Here is a 17,519-nt window from a genome sequence, read left to right as displayed (position 1 = left end):
TTTCCTTCCACATTCCAAAAACATGCAGGTCAGGTTAATTGTCTGGTCCGAATTGTCCCTAGGTGTGAATGAGTGAGTGAGTTGTCTGTCTCTGTGTGCCCTGCGACAGTTCAGGATGATGACTTACAGCCGACTAGTATAATTTTTAATTTTATTCTAATATTTTCAGATGGGATGCTTTAGTTTTAGCTATAATCAGCAATATTGAAACAATAAAATACTTGTAATACTCTAGGGAAACTGTAATGAATCCATAATAATCATTATTTTAATTGAAAGAAAGAGAAAGCAACTTCATCAAAATATTCTAATTATCTGAGACTGCTGTGTATGCAAAAAAACCTGTACCCCTCTAAAAGTGAATAGTCAACAATTCTGATCAAGCAAATAAAAACAGTGCAATGCTTACTAGAAGGTGCTTTATTCCCTGCAAACATTCGTTGCACCGTCCCCACAATCTTCATCACAAGTACACAGTTATAAAAACAATATCATTTGTATAAAACCTGCACATGTCTTTATTAAGCTACGCATCAAGCACACCAGGCAACATGGAAAACTGCTTGATTGCTTCTGGTTTAAAAAGATATACACTTTGCTTGCACCACATATGCGCTTTCAAATCTGGAGTCATCCTGCAAATAACTTGAAGGGCAGGCTGCTCTTTAAATAAAAGGCCACTGTATTATGCGGGAGCTCAGAATCCAGCATTTTTACCTCTCAATGGCACAGTTTGGTTCACATTCGATTCATAATATAATTCATGGTAAATGAGAATACAGGATGTGAATTCATTATCATTGTGTGATATTGAACTGAAAACATAGCAAGATCTTCTCCGGAAGAATTTGGCATGACATTTCTAAAGTGCACAAAGATTCCACTCCAAATTCAACATCGCTTAACTTCAAACTTGTTTTTTTTTTGGGCTCTAGGACCACAAATAAATATATACCAAACCAGAATCCACTCGGAAGTCAACCCAGATAAATGTTCTTTACCAAAATATGTTGTGCAGGACCTCTAGCGATTGTAACTATTGTGTTTGATGAGTTAAGAAAAAATATCCAAATCTATCTCTAGAGGCGGACATTTTGACACTCGCTGTAGAGATACATCTGCTCACGACTTTGAATCATTCGGGTGAGCTACTATCGATTGTTACCTGGATTCTGGAATTTGATGTCATTTTCAGGAAATAACAGCCAACACCACAGCTGCCATTCATGGAAACACAGGTGGATATTGCATTTTAACACACATTCTACACAATTTTCCTCAAAACACTGTGTTTACACTAGTGGTCCACACAACATAATATCGGCAGGGCATTGATTTCTAATTAAATACAACCCAGAATCAAAAGGGAAAAGGTAGCAATTTTCCACTTTTCTGTTCATGATTCAACCTTACATTTAAAATGTGACCATGGTAAAATAGTTTTATGCTACACGCTGCATACACTTAACTGTGCCGTGTGGCTTGTACAACGCACATACATTCACTTTGCCCAATTGGATACGAATAATGAATACAAAATATTACTCGTACAGTCACCCAGTATAGACATAAGTCCAGTTGACAAAATCAAATGATATAATGAACCCGCCCATTTGTTTCCTAAAAATGTGATTACTGGAACATTGACGTCACAATGAGGTTGTTATCATAATATATGTTGTTTCGGAATGATAGTCTCGCCCTAAAAATCGGGGTAACAAATAATAGCAATGTGTCAGTGCCAAAAGTACCTGAAAATGCAGTAAAAAAAGAACCCCAAACTGCACAAGTCTCAAACCATGAACTGACCAACACCCGTGTGACTGTGGACACCGTTTGGTCCTGAGGCGACACGGAATAATGAGTCAAATGCAGCTTCCCAAAAAGTCCAAAGTTAACATTGTTCCATGAGGAAGTCCCACGTGGCCCCTTTATTTGTTTCTACACGTTAAAGGCCCTCGCAGTGGATGTGGCATTGCTACTTGATGCTGCGGAGGGACGCTCCCGTCTGACGTATCGCTGCTTTCTCGCTTCAAAAACAAATCGCATTGTATTACGAGACTTCATTCGACAGTTAAACCTGTTTGGCGATACGAAAACAGACGCTTACCTGTCGAGGAGGGAATCATGACGGCCTAGAAGAATAAAATGTTGCCAGGGTGACACAGTTTGCGTACGGAATGTGACTAATTAGATTCAGGCAAATGAGCACACTTACCGTCTCGCTGGGTTGGAAAATGAAAGCTGCAAGAAGACAAAGCAATTGTGTTTTTTGCCAGTTAAATTTATAAAAGAGTACAGATGCAGTTTATCATAAATAGTATTTGAATGCAGTTGAAAGGACTTCACAATTGCAGTGCAATATTATAGGGGGCCCAAGTCAGGTTATGCACCAATTTTAATGACCGTATTTTCCGGACTATAAGGCACACCTAAAAAACACAATTTGGCCAGAAATTCGGACGAGCGCCTTATGATCATTTGCACCTTATACACCACAGAATACAGACACTCCCCTACTTACGATCGTTCGTAAGTTGAATTTGTTTGTAAGTTGCTTCAGTTCCATATTTTGTATGTTTAAGGTTTATATAAGTATGTTTATAAGTAACCTGTGTTGTTGGTTTTTTTATACTAAAAAATAAACATTTAATAAAATAATATGATTTATAAAGATAAAGTGAAGTTTAACCGACTTTCGCAAGATGGGATTCAAGAGTTAGGCGACTTCCTCCTCCGTGGTGATAGTGGCCGAAAAAAAAAAAAGCCATCCGACCATTTTCTCAACCGCATCAAACTTTCTTATTCTACTTTCATTTCAAAAGAAACGGCTCACCTCTTCTTTACACTTTACACCAACCATATTGAATGGTTGCACGAGATATTAAACAATAAAAATGTCAAAGTTGGAGATACAGTACACGTAGTATGTTAACACTAGGAAGTAGAAGCCTGATTTCTTCTTCGGGGTGGATTCTGGGTGAGCTCTCACAGCGCCACCACACCCTGGTAGCAGCAAAAAAAAAGCACTACAGTACTGTCCTCTACTCGGTTAAAGGTGCACAATACAAAATCGAACTTACAACAATGTCCGGATATTTTTCACATCCCGAAAAATATGTTCGCATCTACCGTTTTTCGTAACTTGAACGTAGCAGGGGGAGCGTCTGTATAGGGCAATTGTAGGTATGTGTTACCATACAACAATATTTGAGTAATGATTGTGCAATGACTGATCAAATCAATAAACATAGCTGACCTAAACAGCAAAACATGGAACGGGAATCGATCCTGAGTAGTGGCGGTGAGAGCGCCGTCACTTTACCACTAGACAGCAATCGAAAATGTTTAAAGAACCATATTGGGCCAAAAATACAAAAATTCTAACAGAAAGCTTTACATAAGCCTTATATTGGGGCAAACCTACAAGCCACCTGCCTGGCTTGTGACGCTGCCCCTTTAAAATGGGTGGGGCTTAGGCTACACAGCTCTTCTAATATGTGTCAGTGGAGAGAGAAAGAGGAGCAATGCACTGTACTTTAGCATTGTAGCCCGTGAACTCGTACCAGCTCTTAGTTGAAATGTTAAATTTATTCTAAACATTTTACAGCATTGGAAAACGTTAAAAGTGTTTGTGTCATGTTTACCCTCCAACAGAAACCTTTTTAAAACAAAATTATATTTCCCCATCTTAGCTTTTTCAATCTGCAAACATTTTTGGAAAAGCGCCAGGGAGCCACAGCTGCATGAGGCTCCTGAGCCGCGGGTTGCCGCCCCCTCAGACTACCAGAGGTACAGATAAACTTCAATGCCTTTTCAAATGTTATTTAATTATCACACCATTTTTACTCGCGAGAAACCATGTGTAATCTCCACTTCTTCATAATCAAATGTTCAAGAACGGAGAAAACAAAGTCATTAAAATACAATACAAGCTCTTTCATGTACGTATATGGTACGTATTGAACCACAACCTTGTTGATGCTTAGTTGAAGTGGAGAGATTGTTGAACCTATCAAAGTGCAGAACAAAGCATTTGGATGTTGATTGAATGAACCTTCTGTTTGTCACTGCTCACACATAAGCCACTCACATGTAGACTTGCTACTGTTACACAACCCTAATAGAGACCATTCCTGCTACTGTGTGCAGTACTTTCTATTAGGACCCAATAATGTGGAGTTATCTTTTATGCTGATGCCTGTATTTGTAAGAAAATGACCAATGATGAAATGTAGGAGTCTAAACACAGGATTCCGATTAATATTGTGTTAGAAATTAGATCAGTGGTGTCAAACATGCGGCCATCGAGTCGGATCCGGCCCACCAAAGGATTGAATTCAGCCCAAAATACAATGCTGAAAGAAGAGCAAGAGAAGGTTGAAGGTTGTTGCAAAAGCCAGGTGTCACTTGTAAAGACGATGTAGTTGTATTGCTTTCTCTCTCCCTCTTTCTTTCTTGTCTCTCTCTCTCTCTTTCAGTTTAATTTTTATTCCTCTCATTCTCTCGTTCTCAATTGCTCTCTCTCTCACTTTCTATATTCCTCTTTCTCTATTTCTATATTTTTGTCTCTCTCCCTTTTTCTTTTTTCTTCCTCCCCTTAACTACTAGCCCAGCCCCTGAAAGAATGATTTTTTTTCACCATGTTGCCCCCGTGCTAAAATGGGCTTGACGCACGTAAATTAGACTAATTTTTGCTTTTAGTTTACATTCAAGAGACAAAATGAAAAATAAGTTGTAATAAGTGATTCAAAAATGCAAAAAAATGGAATGTGAAGTGTAAGAACAGGCTTACCCTTGTTGCGGCGGTAGAATATATTTGGGAGTCGGTGGGAGCGTTTGAGGTAGAAGAAGGAGGCGACGGAGAGGATCAGGAACAGGCTTATCAATAGCGTTCCAAAAAGAAGCGAGGCCGCCACGCCTGCACCTCCTGCTCACAGACGGAACCAGAAACATAACTAACTGAGCTGCAACCTGCACCATAAAGGCTGATGCCAATAATAAAAATATATATAATTTACTCTCGCTGTCTCGCGGTTTACTATTGGCTGTTTCGATACTCCACAGATTTTCATTGTGCATCGTTTTCTGCAGCAGACAACACACAGCAAATGCTATCACGGGGAGTGTATGTTTGTGTGTTGCATGGGTGTGACTGTGAGGGCGACTGTGATAGGTTTATGCTGTCAGTCAAGTCATAGAGTCCACGCACCCAAAACAAACTTCAAAGCACGGCTACAGCTAGTCTCTTAGAGGCTTGTTCCATTGAAAATAAATTAATAAAAATAAAACACTCATGGTACAAAAAATAACTTTTTTGGTTCCAATCGATCCTATGCACATTGAGATGGAGAAGCGGCTAGTATGCCATGTGTTGTGTGTGAGAGAAAAAACAGCGCCTTTGGATCCTTTAATTAGTTCTGCAGGACCCTGAGGCATAACATACACGGAGATCACAATTAGAGAAAAACTGCTGTAAATGACTTCAGCACATCTGCAGCCACAGGATAGCACTAATCTTTCACACCTTTCAGGTGTGATTTTGGTCCATTCTTCTTCCAGCCTCTTTCACAGTTTGGAGATTGTAAAGGGTTTTTTGACTATAATTTTGACACCAAGGATTTTCCAGAGGTTCTCTATTGGGATGAGATCAGGACTCTGGGTAGGCCATGCCATTAATTTAATGTTTTCATCTTCAAGGAAATTCTTTACCTGTTTTGCTGTGTGACATACAGTATTGTCCTGCATAAATACTGCAGGCTTATTGGGTGATCAACGCAAGTACGGAACCATGTGCTGTCGAGGTAGGTTCTTATACACATTTGCATTCACTCGGCCATGTTGCTGTACAGAAGACACAACTCCTGCTGCAGCAAACATGCCCCAAACCATGACACTTTTCTCACACTTTGGGTTTAGTCTTTTTCCAATCTGTCGAAGAACATCATGCTTCCCATAAGACCTAAATAAATTACATTTGCTTTTATCACTGAAGTGAACTCTGGACCAGTTCTCCTCTGTCCACACAACATGTTCCTCAGCAAAGCTCAGTCTAGCCTTATGATTTTTTTTTGCTAGTGAGAGGTTTGGTCACTGCAGTGTGGGGCTGCAGTCCAAATGCTCTTAAACATCGAGTATGGCAGCATATGTTCAGCACTGAAATGGCGAGCAATTCCAGCTGCAGTGTGGAAACGATTACCCATTGACATCCTCCGCACTGACTTGTCCTCTCTTGCATTTGTCTTCCATGGATGACCAGCCTTGCTGGGCGACTTGAATGAGTGTGACGTTTTGTAAAGATTCAATATTCTTGAAAACATAGATTTAAAATGATCAACTTGCTCTGGCTGATAGGGTCATCCGTTTTGTTTTCATCTGGACAACCTGCTGCCGGAGGCTTTCAGTCAATTTAGAACGACCCACCATCTAGCAAAATCAGTGGAACTGGCAGTTAGAATGCCAGTTAAAATCGGGGTTGATATCCAAGGAAAGTTGCACCATCAACTAGATTAAGTGGAAAACACTTGAAAGTGTGCTTTAATTTTGATCAGTGCATTTAAAAAAAAAATAAAAAATTTTGTTGAAAAGCCTTATCCATGTTGTGACATTGTTGTAGAACCATGGTATGGACACAACTAAATGTCCTTAACGTGTTGAGCAGTGACAATGGCATTTTTTTCAGAATGATTCAACTGTTTGTAAATTGTTCTCCAATTTTGATCCCCAGTGAAAGTGTGGATCAAACGGTTAGTTTAGCCAATCAGATTTCAGGCGTGAGGAAACGTCAGCGGTTTCTCCAAACTGATTGGCGTAGTAATGCAAGTATCACAACAAAAAGGTGAAGAAAAATAAGGTATCCACGTGTATACTGTTTGTCGAAAGTTGATTTTCAGTCAAAATCAAATAAAAAAAATGATGCCAGAAATTTGACAGGAAAGACTCGACTTTTAGCATTAGCTTCGATGGTCTTGATAAGTCTGAAACGCATAGATAATCTGTACAACAGAGTAATTGGAATCTCCTTGAGGAAAAATATGAGGATGGATTTTGTGTAGAAATAAGAATGAGTTTTGGTGAGTAAAATGTGGCCAAAGGATAACTTACCAATTTTAGGCATGACGCTTGTGACTGTAGTATGGTTTCTTCTGTCCAGAGTGGAGTCTAATGGTAAAGACACAGGCGTAATATATGAATCAAAATACTTTGCCCGCAAAAAAAAAAAGTACAAAATTACTCAAAATTGCCTACTGTAGGTGCAAGTTGTCAAGTTCAGCGAGTCAACAGCGGCAGGCTCACACATTATGCAAACAAGGTTGCTGTTCTCAAGGACACGGAGGAAACATCCTAAACAAAATAATATGAATTAAGAACATTTTCACCACAAAGGTCTAATTGACAATCTGGATTGATCTGACATTCATAAACATTTGACGTCACTGAGATGAGAAACTGGGCGAGACGTTTTAGCCCTCATCGCCATAGCAACACTGGATGACCTACTTTGTAGTCTATAAAATATGTTGTCCAGTCCGGAAGCCTTTCATGATGTGATAAGTTGATAGTGTGCATCAAAACAAAGAAGGAAAGAGAAAAAAAACAGCACGACTCTGCTTATCTTTTCATGTCTATGGCTTTTCTTCGTATGTTATCTTTGTTTGCTGCCGGTGTTTTGAACCAGAAGGGCTTCAAAGTAAATTACGAAACATCTTACTTACGGAAAACGGGTCATGTGAATCTCATACAATTTCTGATTTTTTTTCCTTTTTAGGTAAAAAGTCCTTCATTGTCATTGGCAAGATGAACGAATGACACTTTTATTTCAAACATGACAAAAGCAAAAACAAAACGACAAATTGAAGAAAAAAAAACACAAACCATGGCAACGTACATGTTCAACAGGAAGTGGGAAGAGTGTAGGAAAGGAGTAGGAAGAATTGATGGCAACATAGTGTATGTTATTTACAAGCAGATCAGATATGGCACTCTAGGATAAACACAGAATACAAAATTAAAAGAGTAAAATAAGACAAAAAGAATGTCAGGATAAATAGGCAAACAAATTTACTCTGGCCGAATTGATTAGTAGACAAAAATTGATAATAGAAAGAAGTCAAGAATGATTTCCATTGTCGACTATTCTCAATAAGATTCGAGTAACAATAAAGTTTGGATGACATGCATTTACATTTTATATTCATATATATCACGATAGGGCAGCACGGTGGAGCTGTGGTTAGCACGTGTGCGGCACAGATCTGAGGTCATGAGATCGAACCACCTGTGTGGAGTTTGCATGTTCTCCCCATGCTTGCGTGGGTTTCCTCCGGGCACTCCGGTTTCCTCCCACATTCCAAAAACATGCATGTCAGGTTAATTGGCCGGTGTGAATTGTCCCTAGGTATAAATGAGCAAGTGAGTTGTCTGTCTCCGTGTGCCCTGCGACTGGCTGGCAACCAGTTCAGGGTGTCCCCTGCCCGATGATTGCTGGGATGGGCTCCAGCACTCCTGCGACCCTACTGAGGATAAGCGGTGCAGATAATGGATGGATATTTCACTATAAAATAGAGCTCAATCATTATGCAACAAATGCATTTGAAATTAAATGTGTGCAGTTCTAAAAACAAATATCAGTTGTTAAACGTTAAAAAGAACACATGTCAGTTTTTAAAACTGATTTCAAACTGTTCAGAAATGTTTAGTACTTTTGTTACAGACTTTGCGCTTGACTATTGACTGTACTTCACAAAATGGACATCATATTTGTTTTATTTACTGTTCTACTGCCGCTAATGTCCCTCCTATTGGTTTACAGGGATAAAACATGTTTACATCATTTAAATTTATTTGCATCTCCTTAAAGGTTTAATTATGTATTTATGTCTACTGAAAAAGCAAAGTGCCTGGTTTTAGATGGGGCTCAGGAGGAAAAGTGCTCGTCTTGGGATCAAGAGGTCGCAGGTTCAATTCCCGGCTCCAATGTGTTATATGTCGAAGTGTCCTTAGGCAAGACACTGAATCCCTAATGCCCCCGATAGCAGGTAGTTGCCTGGCTGACGCTGCTATCGGTTAGTTAGTGTGCATACCTGTCAAGCTCAAAAGCTCCATGCCCTTACAAACTGTCGCATTTTCCCTTACAAAATACAAAATAATCTTACACAATATTTTTTTTTTTCAAACGTGTTTATTTATGTAGTTTAACATGTTATACTGTACATGTATGTCGTTATATTATATATATTGTTAATTAACATTTTGTTGTGAGATACGGAGTTGCTCGACATGAATGAGGTTTATTGTAAAAAAAGTTCAATAATTAAGTAGTTTGGACGTTCACTGTAGAAGGAAAAACTACATGCAAATATAATTAAGTAGGATAATACATTTTCTTATTCAAACTATTAATTCATCAAATTACTGTTGGTAATATACCGATTAAAGGGATCATCACAGACCTGTCTTTTTTCATTTTCTCTTTTTATACTTCCTTTTTTCCTTAACTTCTTTATACAACATCATATTTCGTAATATAATGCATCAAAGCAAGTGAGCCGTTTGAGGGCTGGGTCTCTTTAATGAGTTAAGCCGAAAAAGCTGGTTCTCTAAAAAGAGACGGACTTCCTTTCACTACACAACTACCACGTAATGATGCATGATGGGAAATCCCCAGGCGGCAGACGCATGCGCACAGTAGCATCAAACGCTCGCTTTGTTTGCGACGAAAAAAAACGATACAGAGATAGAACTCGTTTGACTTTATTGATTTGCTGTTTCGTGATAGTCGGTGTATACCGGATTGTACCCATAATTGACAAATTTGCATTTTTCCGTACAGATCTGCTTGTTCGTTGTACAGGTCTTCAAATGCATAATAAACGTACTTTGTACTGCAAAAACGTACGGGTTGACAGATATGAGTGTGTAAAAGGGAAAAAGTGTGAAGCACATTGTAAAGCGCTTTGGGAGGTCTTCATTGACTTTAAAAGTGCTATGTAAATGCAGACCATTAATATTTAGATGCATTTTTCACTGTACCCATCTTTCTTGTGTATCATTTGCTACATAGTTAAATCAGCGTCATGCTGGATTTAAGAATATAACAATATTTCGATTATTCGACTAAACGTTTCAATAGTTGGTGACTAGACAACTATTAAAAAAGTTGTTAATTGCAGCCCTAATATTTACAATGTAGTGCTAGGAGACTGGCCTAAATTGTGAGTTCATCAGAATTTAAAAAGCACAAAGAAAATAGTGCAATGACATTCGGCAGCAACATAATCCCAAAATATAAGATACGAATACCCATTTTTCTGTTAAAAGGGTGGCTGACCGCAAAACAATCAAACCAAAACATCATGAAAACATCTCACACATCACATGCTACCTGGTTCACAGCGAGTATCGTTAGAACACGAGCCGTTTATCTTCTGTTTCTCACTGCAGCACTCAAGTGAGTTTTGATGTAAGGCCTGCGGACAGACAACATCCTTTCTCGTGAGGTAATCGGCCAAAGGTGAACAAAGCACGGAGTAACTTTCTACCTTGGTTACAGGTGTTTCCGGTCTGATAAGAATAACAATTGCTGCCAAGACCAGAAGGAATGACAGGGCCATGTCGCAGCCCTTGAGATAAAGAGACAAAAAAAGAAATCAAACAAGGGCTGGCACAAGGGTGCCATGAGGTCTAGTAGGGAAGTTGTCCTTGTTCGTAAATTTTATAACCCCTAAAAATAGATCATTATTCACTTATGTGTGGTGTTTAGTAACTATTGCTATATTCCAGTGATCAGCAGTTAATGTAAACCATTTCAATATCAGTAGGTAGCATCATATGTAGGATCCTTACACCTTTTTCATGGCCAAATTCAAGTACTTTTTAAGGACTTTCAAAGCCAATTTCCCAATTTTTCAAGTACCATTAAAAGAAGAAATTCAGTGCCTATCAAAAGAATTTTTTTGTTGATGACTTTGAACACAAAAGTAAAGTCGCTATGTTGTTTTGTGCTTTTTTGGGATGCTACCATCTATGATCTACAATCTTTTTGTGTCAATGGGGCGGGTATAAAGTGACATAAATTACGCGCTGCCTCAATAACGCGTGTGCAGCTTGACTACGTCACACTTATTGACAGACACAGAAAGTGTTCTCGGATAAAATTGAGTTGACTACCGAGGACAACAAAGAAAGAAAGTATTGTACATATAAAAGGCAGGATAGTAGGCCAAGTTTGGACTGATTTTAAGTATGTTGATGGCTCCAAAGTAGAGTGCATTCAATCTTCCATAGAGACTGCCGATCTTATAATTTAAAAAAATATATATATTAATTTATATATTTTCAGCTTTTTTTATTTTATCATGTATCTATAGTAATGTAAAGTTCATTTATATTTTTATATTTCATTGTTTTTGTAGCCCAAACACCAGCTCCTAGCCCTACACCTAACTAGCTGTAACCCTAGCCCTAACCCAGTTTCAAACCGTAACCCTAGCTCTACCTATTTTGGAACCCTACATTCAGTTATGAAATCCTATTTGGAGCTAAAACCCAAGCTCCTAACCCTAAACCTACACTTATCTGTAACCCTAACCTTTTCTAGAACCCTAAATTAGGTTTAATACATGAATAAGGAGTATAAACTTTAGTTTCTTGGGCAGTTGGCAGGGGACACCCTGAAATGGTTGCCAGCCAGTCGCAGGGCACACAGAGACGGACAACTCACTCGCTCATTCACACCTAGGGACAATTTGGACCGGCCAATTAACCTAACATGCATGGGGTTTTTTTTAATGTGGGAGGAAACCGGAATGTCCGGAGGAAACCCACGCAAGCACAGGGAGAACATGCAAACTCCACACAGCAGGTTCGGTCATGACCTCAGAACGGTGCCACACACGTGCTAACCACTGCGCTGCCCTGTTATTATTATCAATTATTTTTAATATTATACAGTAATCATGAATTGTCTACTCATAATGTAGTACTGTATAGGGAAATACCTTAAATAACATATCTCCTTTATGAAGCAGTTTAAGACTAGACTACAAAAAAAAAAATAGAGTAAGGTCAAAATACTGAAAGTAACTTTGCTTGTTCAGATTATTTTTTCATTTTACAAAGAAACACTAGTTAGAAACTAGGAAAACATATTGTTGCATTGGCAGATAATACTTAAAATCAGCTAAAATAATTTTGATTACGTTTCAAGAAAAGACAGGATGAATGTTAATGATAAAGTAGAATCCCAAATAACAGCAACATTATTGACACAAAATGAATAACCTAAGTTGCTTCCTGAGCCATGGTGACCACAAAAACCTCTACTGCCAATTTAGGTAACAGGATAATTGAAGCATTAAAAAAACAAAATGATGAAACTAGTGTCATGAATTAATTTCTAAACATTTGACCGATGGAGTGCCTTGATATTTCGAAAACAAGTGTGCCTTGGTTCAAAAAATGTTGGGAAACACCTATATAAATCACAAAGAGACTTAATTTTACTGTCAATGCAACAATGTGGAACCAAACCAGTATTACAAAGTCTCTTGATCAATAAAGGGACAGTGTGTGATTTTTGACCACTAGATTTGGCTGTATGTGTAGTGACACGAAAAAAGAAACGAGTTCTGAAAAGCATGAGGTAAAATACAAACTACGGAGACTCAAAGTGACCAAAACGCACCGCTTATCTTTGTTATTTTTTTTCTATCCGAGTCTTTGTAAATGAAAGAGAAAAAAGAAAAGGATAAAAAACATTAAGGAAAACATGGAATAAAATAAAATAAACAAAACAGCAGACATGGGACCAAGTCACACATGTGCAAGTCTCAAGTAAGTCTCAAGTCTTCACCTTCAAGTCCCAAGTAAGTCCCAAGTATTTTTTTCTTGGGCAAGTCAAGTCACAAGTCAAGTCCCGAGTCTTAGATTGCCAAGTCCAAGTCAAGTCACAAGTCATAAAAACAGCGACTCGAGTCGACTCGAGTCCAAGTCACTAAGTCTCAAGTCCCCATGTCTGCAAAACAGTACAAACAGTAAAGAGTAAAGTGGAAAATGAGAAAGGAGACAGAAGAGAGAAAAAAAAGGAAAGGAACACAGAAAACAGAGAAAAATGAAGAAACAACAAATTTAAAAGAAAAAAAAAGAAAAGAGAAGAGAAGAAAAAAGGTTAAAAAGTGACAATTGGAGAAAAAAGTGAGGGTAACATTAATAATGAAGATGAGGAATAGAAATAGTCATAAAAGAAAGTGAGTAGTGGGGGTAGTACATTTAGCAACAAGATAACTGACCAATATGTCAGCTCCATGTAGGTGATCTTCATTTTATGTTGAATAAAAACACCTTTGAGTATTGAAAAAAAAATATTATGATAGTTTATGTATGTTTAAATACATTACGTTTTGTACAAGAAGGAGGCGCTAAATAATACTCGGTCCCTTTAAGAAATTATCAAAATGTAAACAAAAACAATTGTATGTTCTCCCACTAGGGGGCAGAGAGTACAGCTACTTTGGCCACCTGTTGTCATTCAATTCCCATTACATTCATTCATTCATCTAATTATGGAGATTTTAAATCGAGGAAGGCCATTTAAATCGAGACATATTTATATTACTTTAATAGTACTTTTTCAGTCTTTTATTATGTGCTGAAATGCACCACAGCTCAAAATTTGCAGCTTCGAAGCTTGGAGCACATAACTCCTGTCGGTCATATTCCGTTTTAATTCGCATTTTAGTTGATCAACATGTGCCAATTGATCGCCATGCGTCAATGCAATTGGGCGACATCAACTGCATGACTGAGCTACCGGTCTGTCGATGTAGCACAAAACAGCTACTGCTTGCTTAATTCGAGAGAGGAGTTCACTCACCGGCGAAACTGAAAAATTTGTCCGATTCAGCCGACGTCAGACGTCATTTGTCAGGAAATTCGAGCTAGTCTTTTTTATTATCGACACACCTCCGCCTGTCGAAAGAGAAGCACTTTGCTGCTCCATTTCAATCACTGAACATCCGTTGATAACTTTCAAAATAAAAGTAGAAGGTGGTCAACATCCGACTGATTACGTCAAAATAAAGGTTACACAGTCAGTTGCCAGTGTTGATACCGTTGTTGAAACGCAACCGCCTATTTTTCGATATTCTTGGATTTCATACCTGTTAAACTCCAGGGCCCCATGCCCTTACAAACTGTCGTATTTTCGTCGTAATACAAAATAATCTAACACCGTATTTTTTTTCAAACGTGTTTTTTATGTAGTTTAACATGTTATATTGTACATGTGTTTCGTTATATCAGATAGATAGATAGATAGATAGATAGATAGATAGATAGATAGATAGATAGATAGATAGATAGATAGATAGATAGATAGATAGATAGATAGATAGATAGATAGATAGATAGATAGATAGATAGATAGATAGATAGATAGATAGATAGATAGATAGATAGATAGATAGATAGATAGATAGATAGATAGATACTCTATTCATCCCCGTAGGGAAATTCACAGATATTAATTATAACTATATATATTCATGTACAGTATATTGTTAATTGACATTGTGTTGTGAGATACTGAGTTGCTCGACATGAATGAGGTTTATTATAGAAAAAAGTTCAAAAATTATGTAGCTATGACATTCACTGTAGGAGTGCAGTTGTTTTAGTGCAGTGTTACTGTAGTTTTATGTTTCTAGTATTTTTGTGATATCTCCGTAAGAAATTATTTGTAGTATCATTTTAGGTGTAGTTTGCAGTATTTCTGTTGTAAACCCCTTGTTGTAGTATTTTTGTAGTAATAATTCTGGAGTAGTTTTTTGTATTATATTCATTTGTATTGGTATTTTTTTAGTATTTCAGTAGAAGTACGATTGATGTATTTCCAAAGTAGTATTTTAATAGTATTTTTGTAGTATTTCCATAGCAGTATTTTTATCATATTTCTTTAGTATTTTTGTAATATTACCGTATTTGTCTTTTTGTAGTATTTTTGAAGTGAATAATTCTGTAGAAGTATTTGGCATTATGGTATTACTGTAGTAGTATTTTTGTAGTAATTCTGTACTATTTTTTATTTTCAGAATGAAAGCAAAGTAATATATGAGGCATTATATTTGATATTTAGTTTTGTAGTTATTGTGTAGTATTTTGGTTCTATTTCTGTAGAAGTATTTTTGAGTGGACACACAAAGTGACAATGGGGACAATGTGGGCACCAAAAGAGATAACAACTCTTGGGGGCCTCCTTGTGGTTGCGGGGCTCTAAGCAGCTGCTTAGCTCGCTTATGCCTTGGGCCTGCCCTATTCGGAGGCCCAGAATGGTATATTAACAGCATGAAAAGTGTGCCTTAGCTGGAGGGCTGGGGGTCTTTTCAGAGTCTCCCAATTAAATTAGGATTATGATTCAGGGGTGTTATAAAATGATTATTGAGTTTTTTTTCCTCAGTATATTTTTTCTTCACTCAGAATTAATCACTTTTAGTGTTTATCAATATGAAAACCAAACAAGCGAAACAACTATTGAACTCATCGTCACGACAGTTTAACTCGGGGAAACTCAAGCAGAGTGGAAACTGACCAAATAGCGTACAAAATTTAAATGATTGATTGAATTATTTAAAAGTCTTTCTGCTTTTTATAACTTATAAAAATATTTACCAGAATATGGGAACTTATCTGTTAGATTTCATATCTATTATTGAACAGAGCCTGAGAGACATTCAGGTGCTATTCTTTTGTTTTCTGTATATTGCCTTTAACAGTGGGTCCGTGACTTTTATTCGAAGTAAAAGGGTACTGGGATGGGTTTTCTTAGTGTTCTCTGGTTGATTAACAGCAGTCAGCAAATACACCTTTAGGAGTGGCGCTTAGATTCCAGTCATTGTTGACCCATTTTTTTTTTTTGGTGCTACTCTCAGCATTGTCTCGCAGGCCACATAAAATGTTCTGCTCGCAGATCATAAGTTTGAAATGTGCGATCTGAGGGTCATCCAAAAGCCATTGTGCCACGTAAAAAGGTAATTACATTTTTGAATTATTTTCTTGATGTTTTTAAAAAGGTCCATATGTTTTATTAATATTCATTAAACACACCAAACAAATATACTATGTATATTTTTGATACATATGCTAAGGGGAATTAATATCTTTAAACCTCATGCGAAAAAGGTATTACTGACAATAACTGGTTTTCGAGATTTTTTAAAAACAATAGTTGCACTTAACTAGCGACACGGCAGCTGAGTTGTTAGCACATCAGCGACACAGTTCTGAGGTCATGGGATCAAATCAAGCTACCATCCTTCCTGTGCAGGGTTTGCATGTTCTCCCCGTGCTTGCATGGGTTTCCTCCGGGCACTTCGGTTTCCTGCTTCATTCTAAAAACATGCATGTCAGGTTTATTGGCCGGTCCAAATTGTCCCGAGGTGTGAATGAGCGAGTGAGTTGTCAGTCTCTGTGTGCCCTGCGACTGGCTGATGACGAGTCCAGGGTGTCCCCTGCCCACTGCCTGAAGATGCCTGGGATGGGCTCCAGCACCCCTGCGATCCTACTGAGGATAAGCGGTGCAAATAATGGATGGATGGATGGATGGATAGTTGCACTTACTTAGTCTTATTTTTTGAAATCACAGCTTAATTAGTATTGCAACCACGTAATGAGTTTGTTGAAACAATCATTATATTAGTAAATAATTAACTAAAACACATTTTATGCGATCGTGGCCTCACTGTTTACAGATTCCTCAGGCGATAATGGCCTTATAACATCTAATGAGTTTCTAGGACACAGAAACGAAAAAAATACTAGATCTCAAAGTAATGAATGATATATTGTGCGATAACGGCCTTACGTCAGTGCAGCCATTATCACTTACTAGGTATGTAAGTAGTTAAGGCCATTATCGGATGCCAACAGTTAATTTAAGGATTTAAGATATTTTTAACTCCGATATTGAAAAGTTAATTAAAGTAATAATCATTGAGGTCTTGTTACATCGCATGCACAAGACAAATATCAGAAAAACATTCAGTTGTGAATTTTTGCAAGTGGGTACCGAAATTGTTTGATGTTATAGGAGTCACTAGCGGTATATTTGCAGGCCTGAAAATTATTTTTTTTTCCTTTTGATGGTAGGAGCTTGTTTTTTTTTCTTCTTATTTTCATTTTGAATATGTCTTACCTGTAGGACAGAAATAGAATAAGGTTAGGCACTTAAAAGCTTCTGAATCAACCTTCTCTACTTGGGCACGTACTTATGTATATTATTGTATTGTATAGCCGTGTGTGTGTGTGTGTGTGTGTGTGTGTGTGTGTGTGTGTGTGTGTGTGTGTGTGTGTGTGTGTGTGCGTGCGTGTGTGCGTGCGTGCGTGCGTGTGTGCGTGCGTGCGTGTGTGTGTGTGTGTGTGTGCAAATATGTTTTTGTTCCCTATTACTAAGTATTGGTTGATGTTGTTTTTGTGCTGTGCCTGAATAACAAAACACACACACAAATAAACAAAGAAACAAATAA

General features: G+C 37.8%; 1 protein-coding gene across 1 annotated transcript; it reads right to left on the bottom strand.

Moving 5' to 3' along the window:
* Positions 1 to 402: 402 nt before the first annotated feature.
* Positions 403 to 14,021, bottom strand: c6h1orf159 (chromosome 6 C1orf159 homolog). Its single transcript, XM_088338271.1, has 9 exons — positions 13,874 to 14,021; positions 10,542 to 10,622; positions 10,385 to 10,469; positions 7,249 to 7,344; positions 7,105 to 7,161; positions 4,796 to 4,930; positions 2,219 to 2,244; positions 2,111 to 2,135; positions 403 to 2,030 (listed from the first exon to the last, which is right to left on the bottom strand). The coding sequence occupies exons 2-9, from the start codon at positions 10,611 to 10,613 to the stop codon at positions 1,942 to 1,944; spliced, it is 585 nt and encodes a 194-aa protein (XP_088194397.1). The 5' UTR covers positions 10,614 to 10,622; positions 13,874 to 14,021; the 3' UTR covers positions 403 to 1,941.
* Between the last annotated feature and the right edge of the window lie 3,498 nt (positions 14,022 to 17,519).

The sequence above is a fragment of the Urocampus carinirostris genome, chromosome 6 (assembly GCF_059441175.1).
Source record: "Urocampus carinirostris isolate Australia breed hairy pipefish chromosome 6, RoL_Ucar_1.0, whole genome shotgun sequence".
Taxonomy (NCBI): domain Eukaryota; kingdom Metazoa; phylum Chordata; class Actinopteri; order Syngnathiformes; family Syngnathidae; genus Urocampus; species Urocampus carinirostris.
This window is presented reverse-complemented; position numbering and strand designations above follow the sequence as displayed.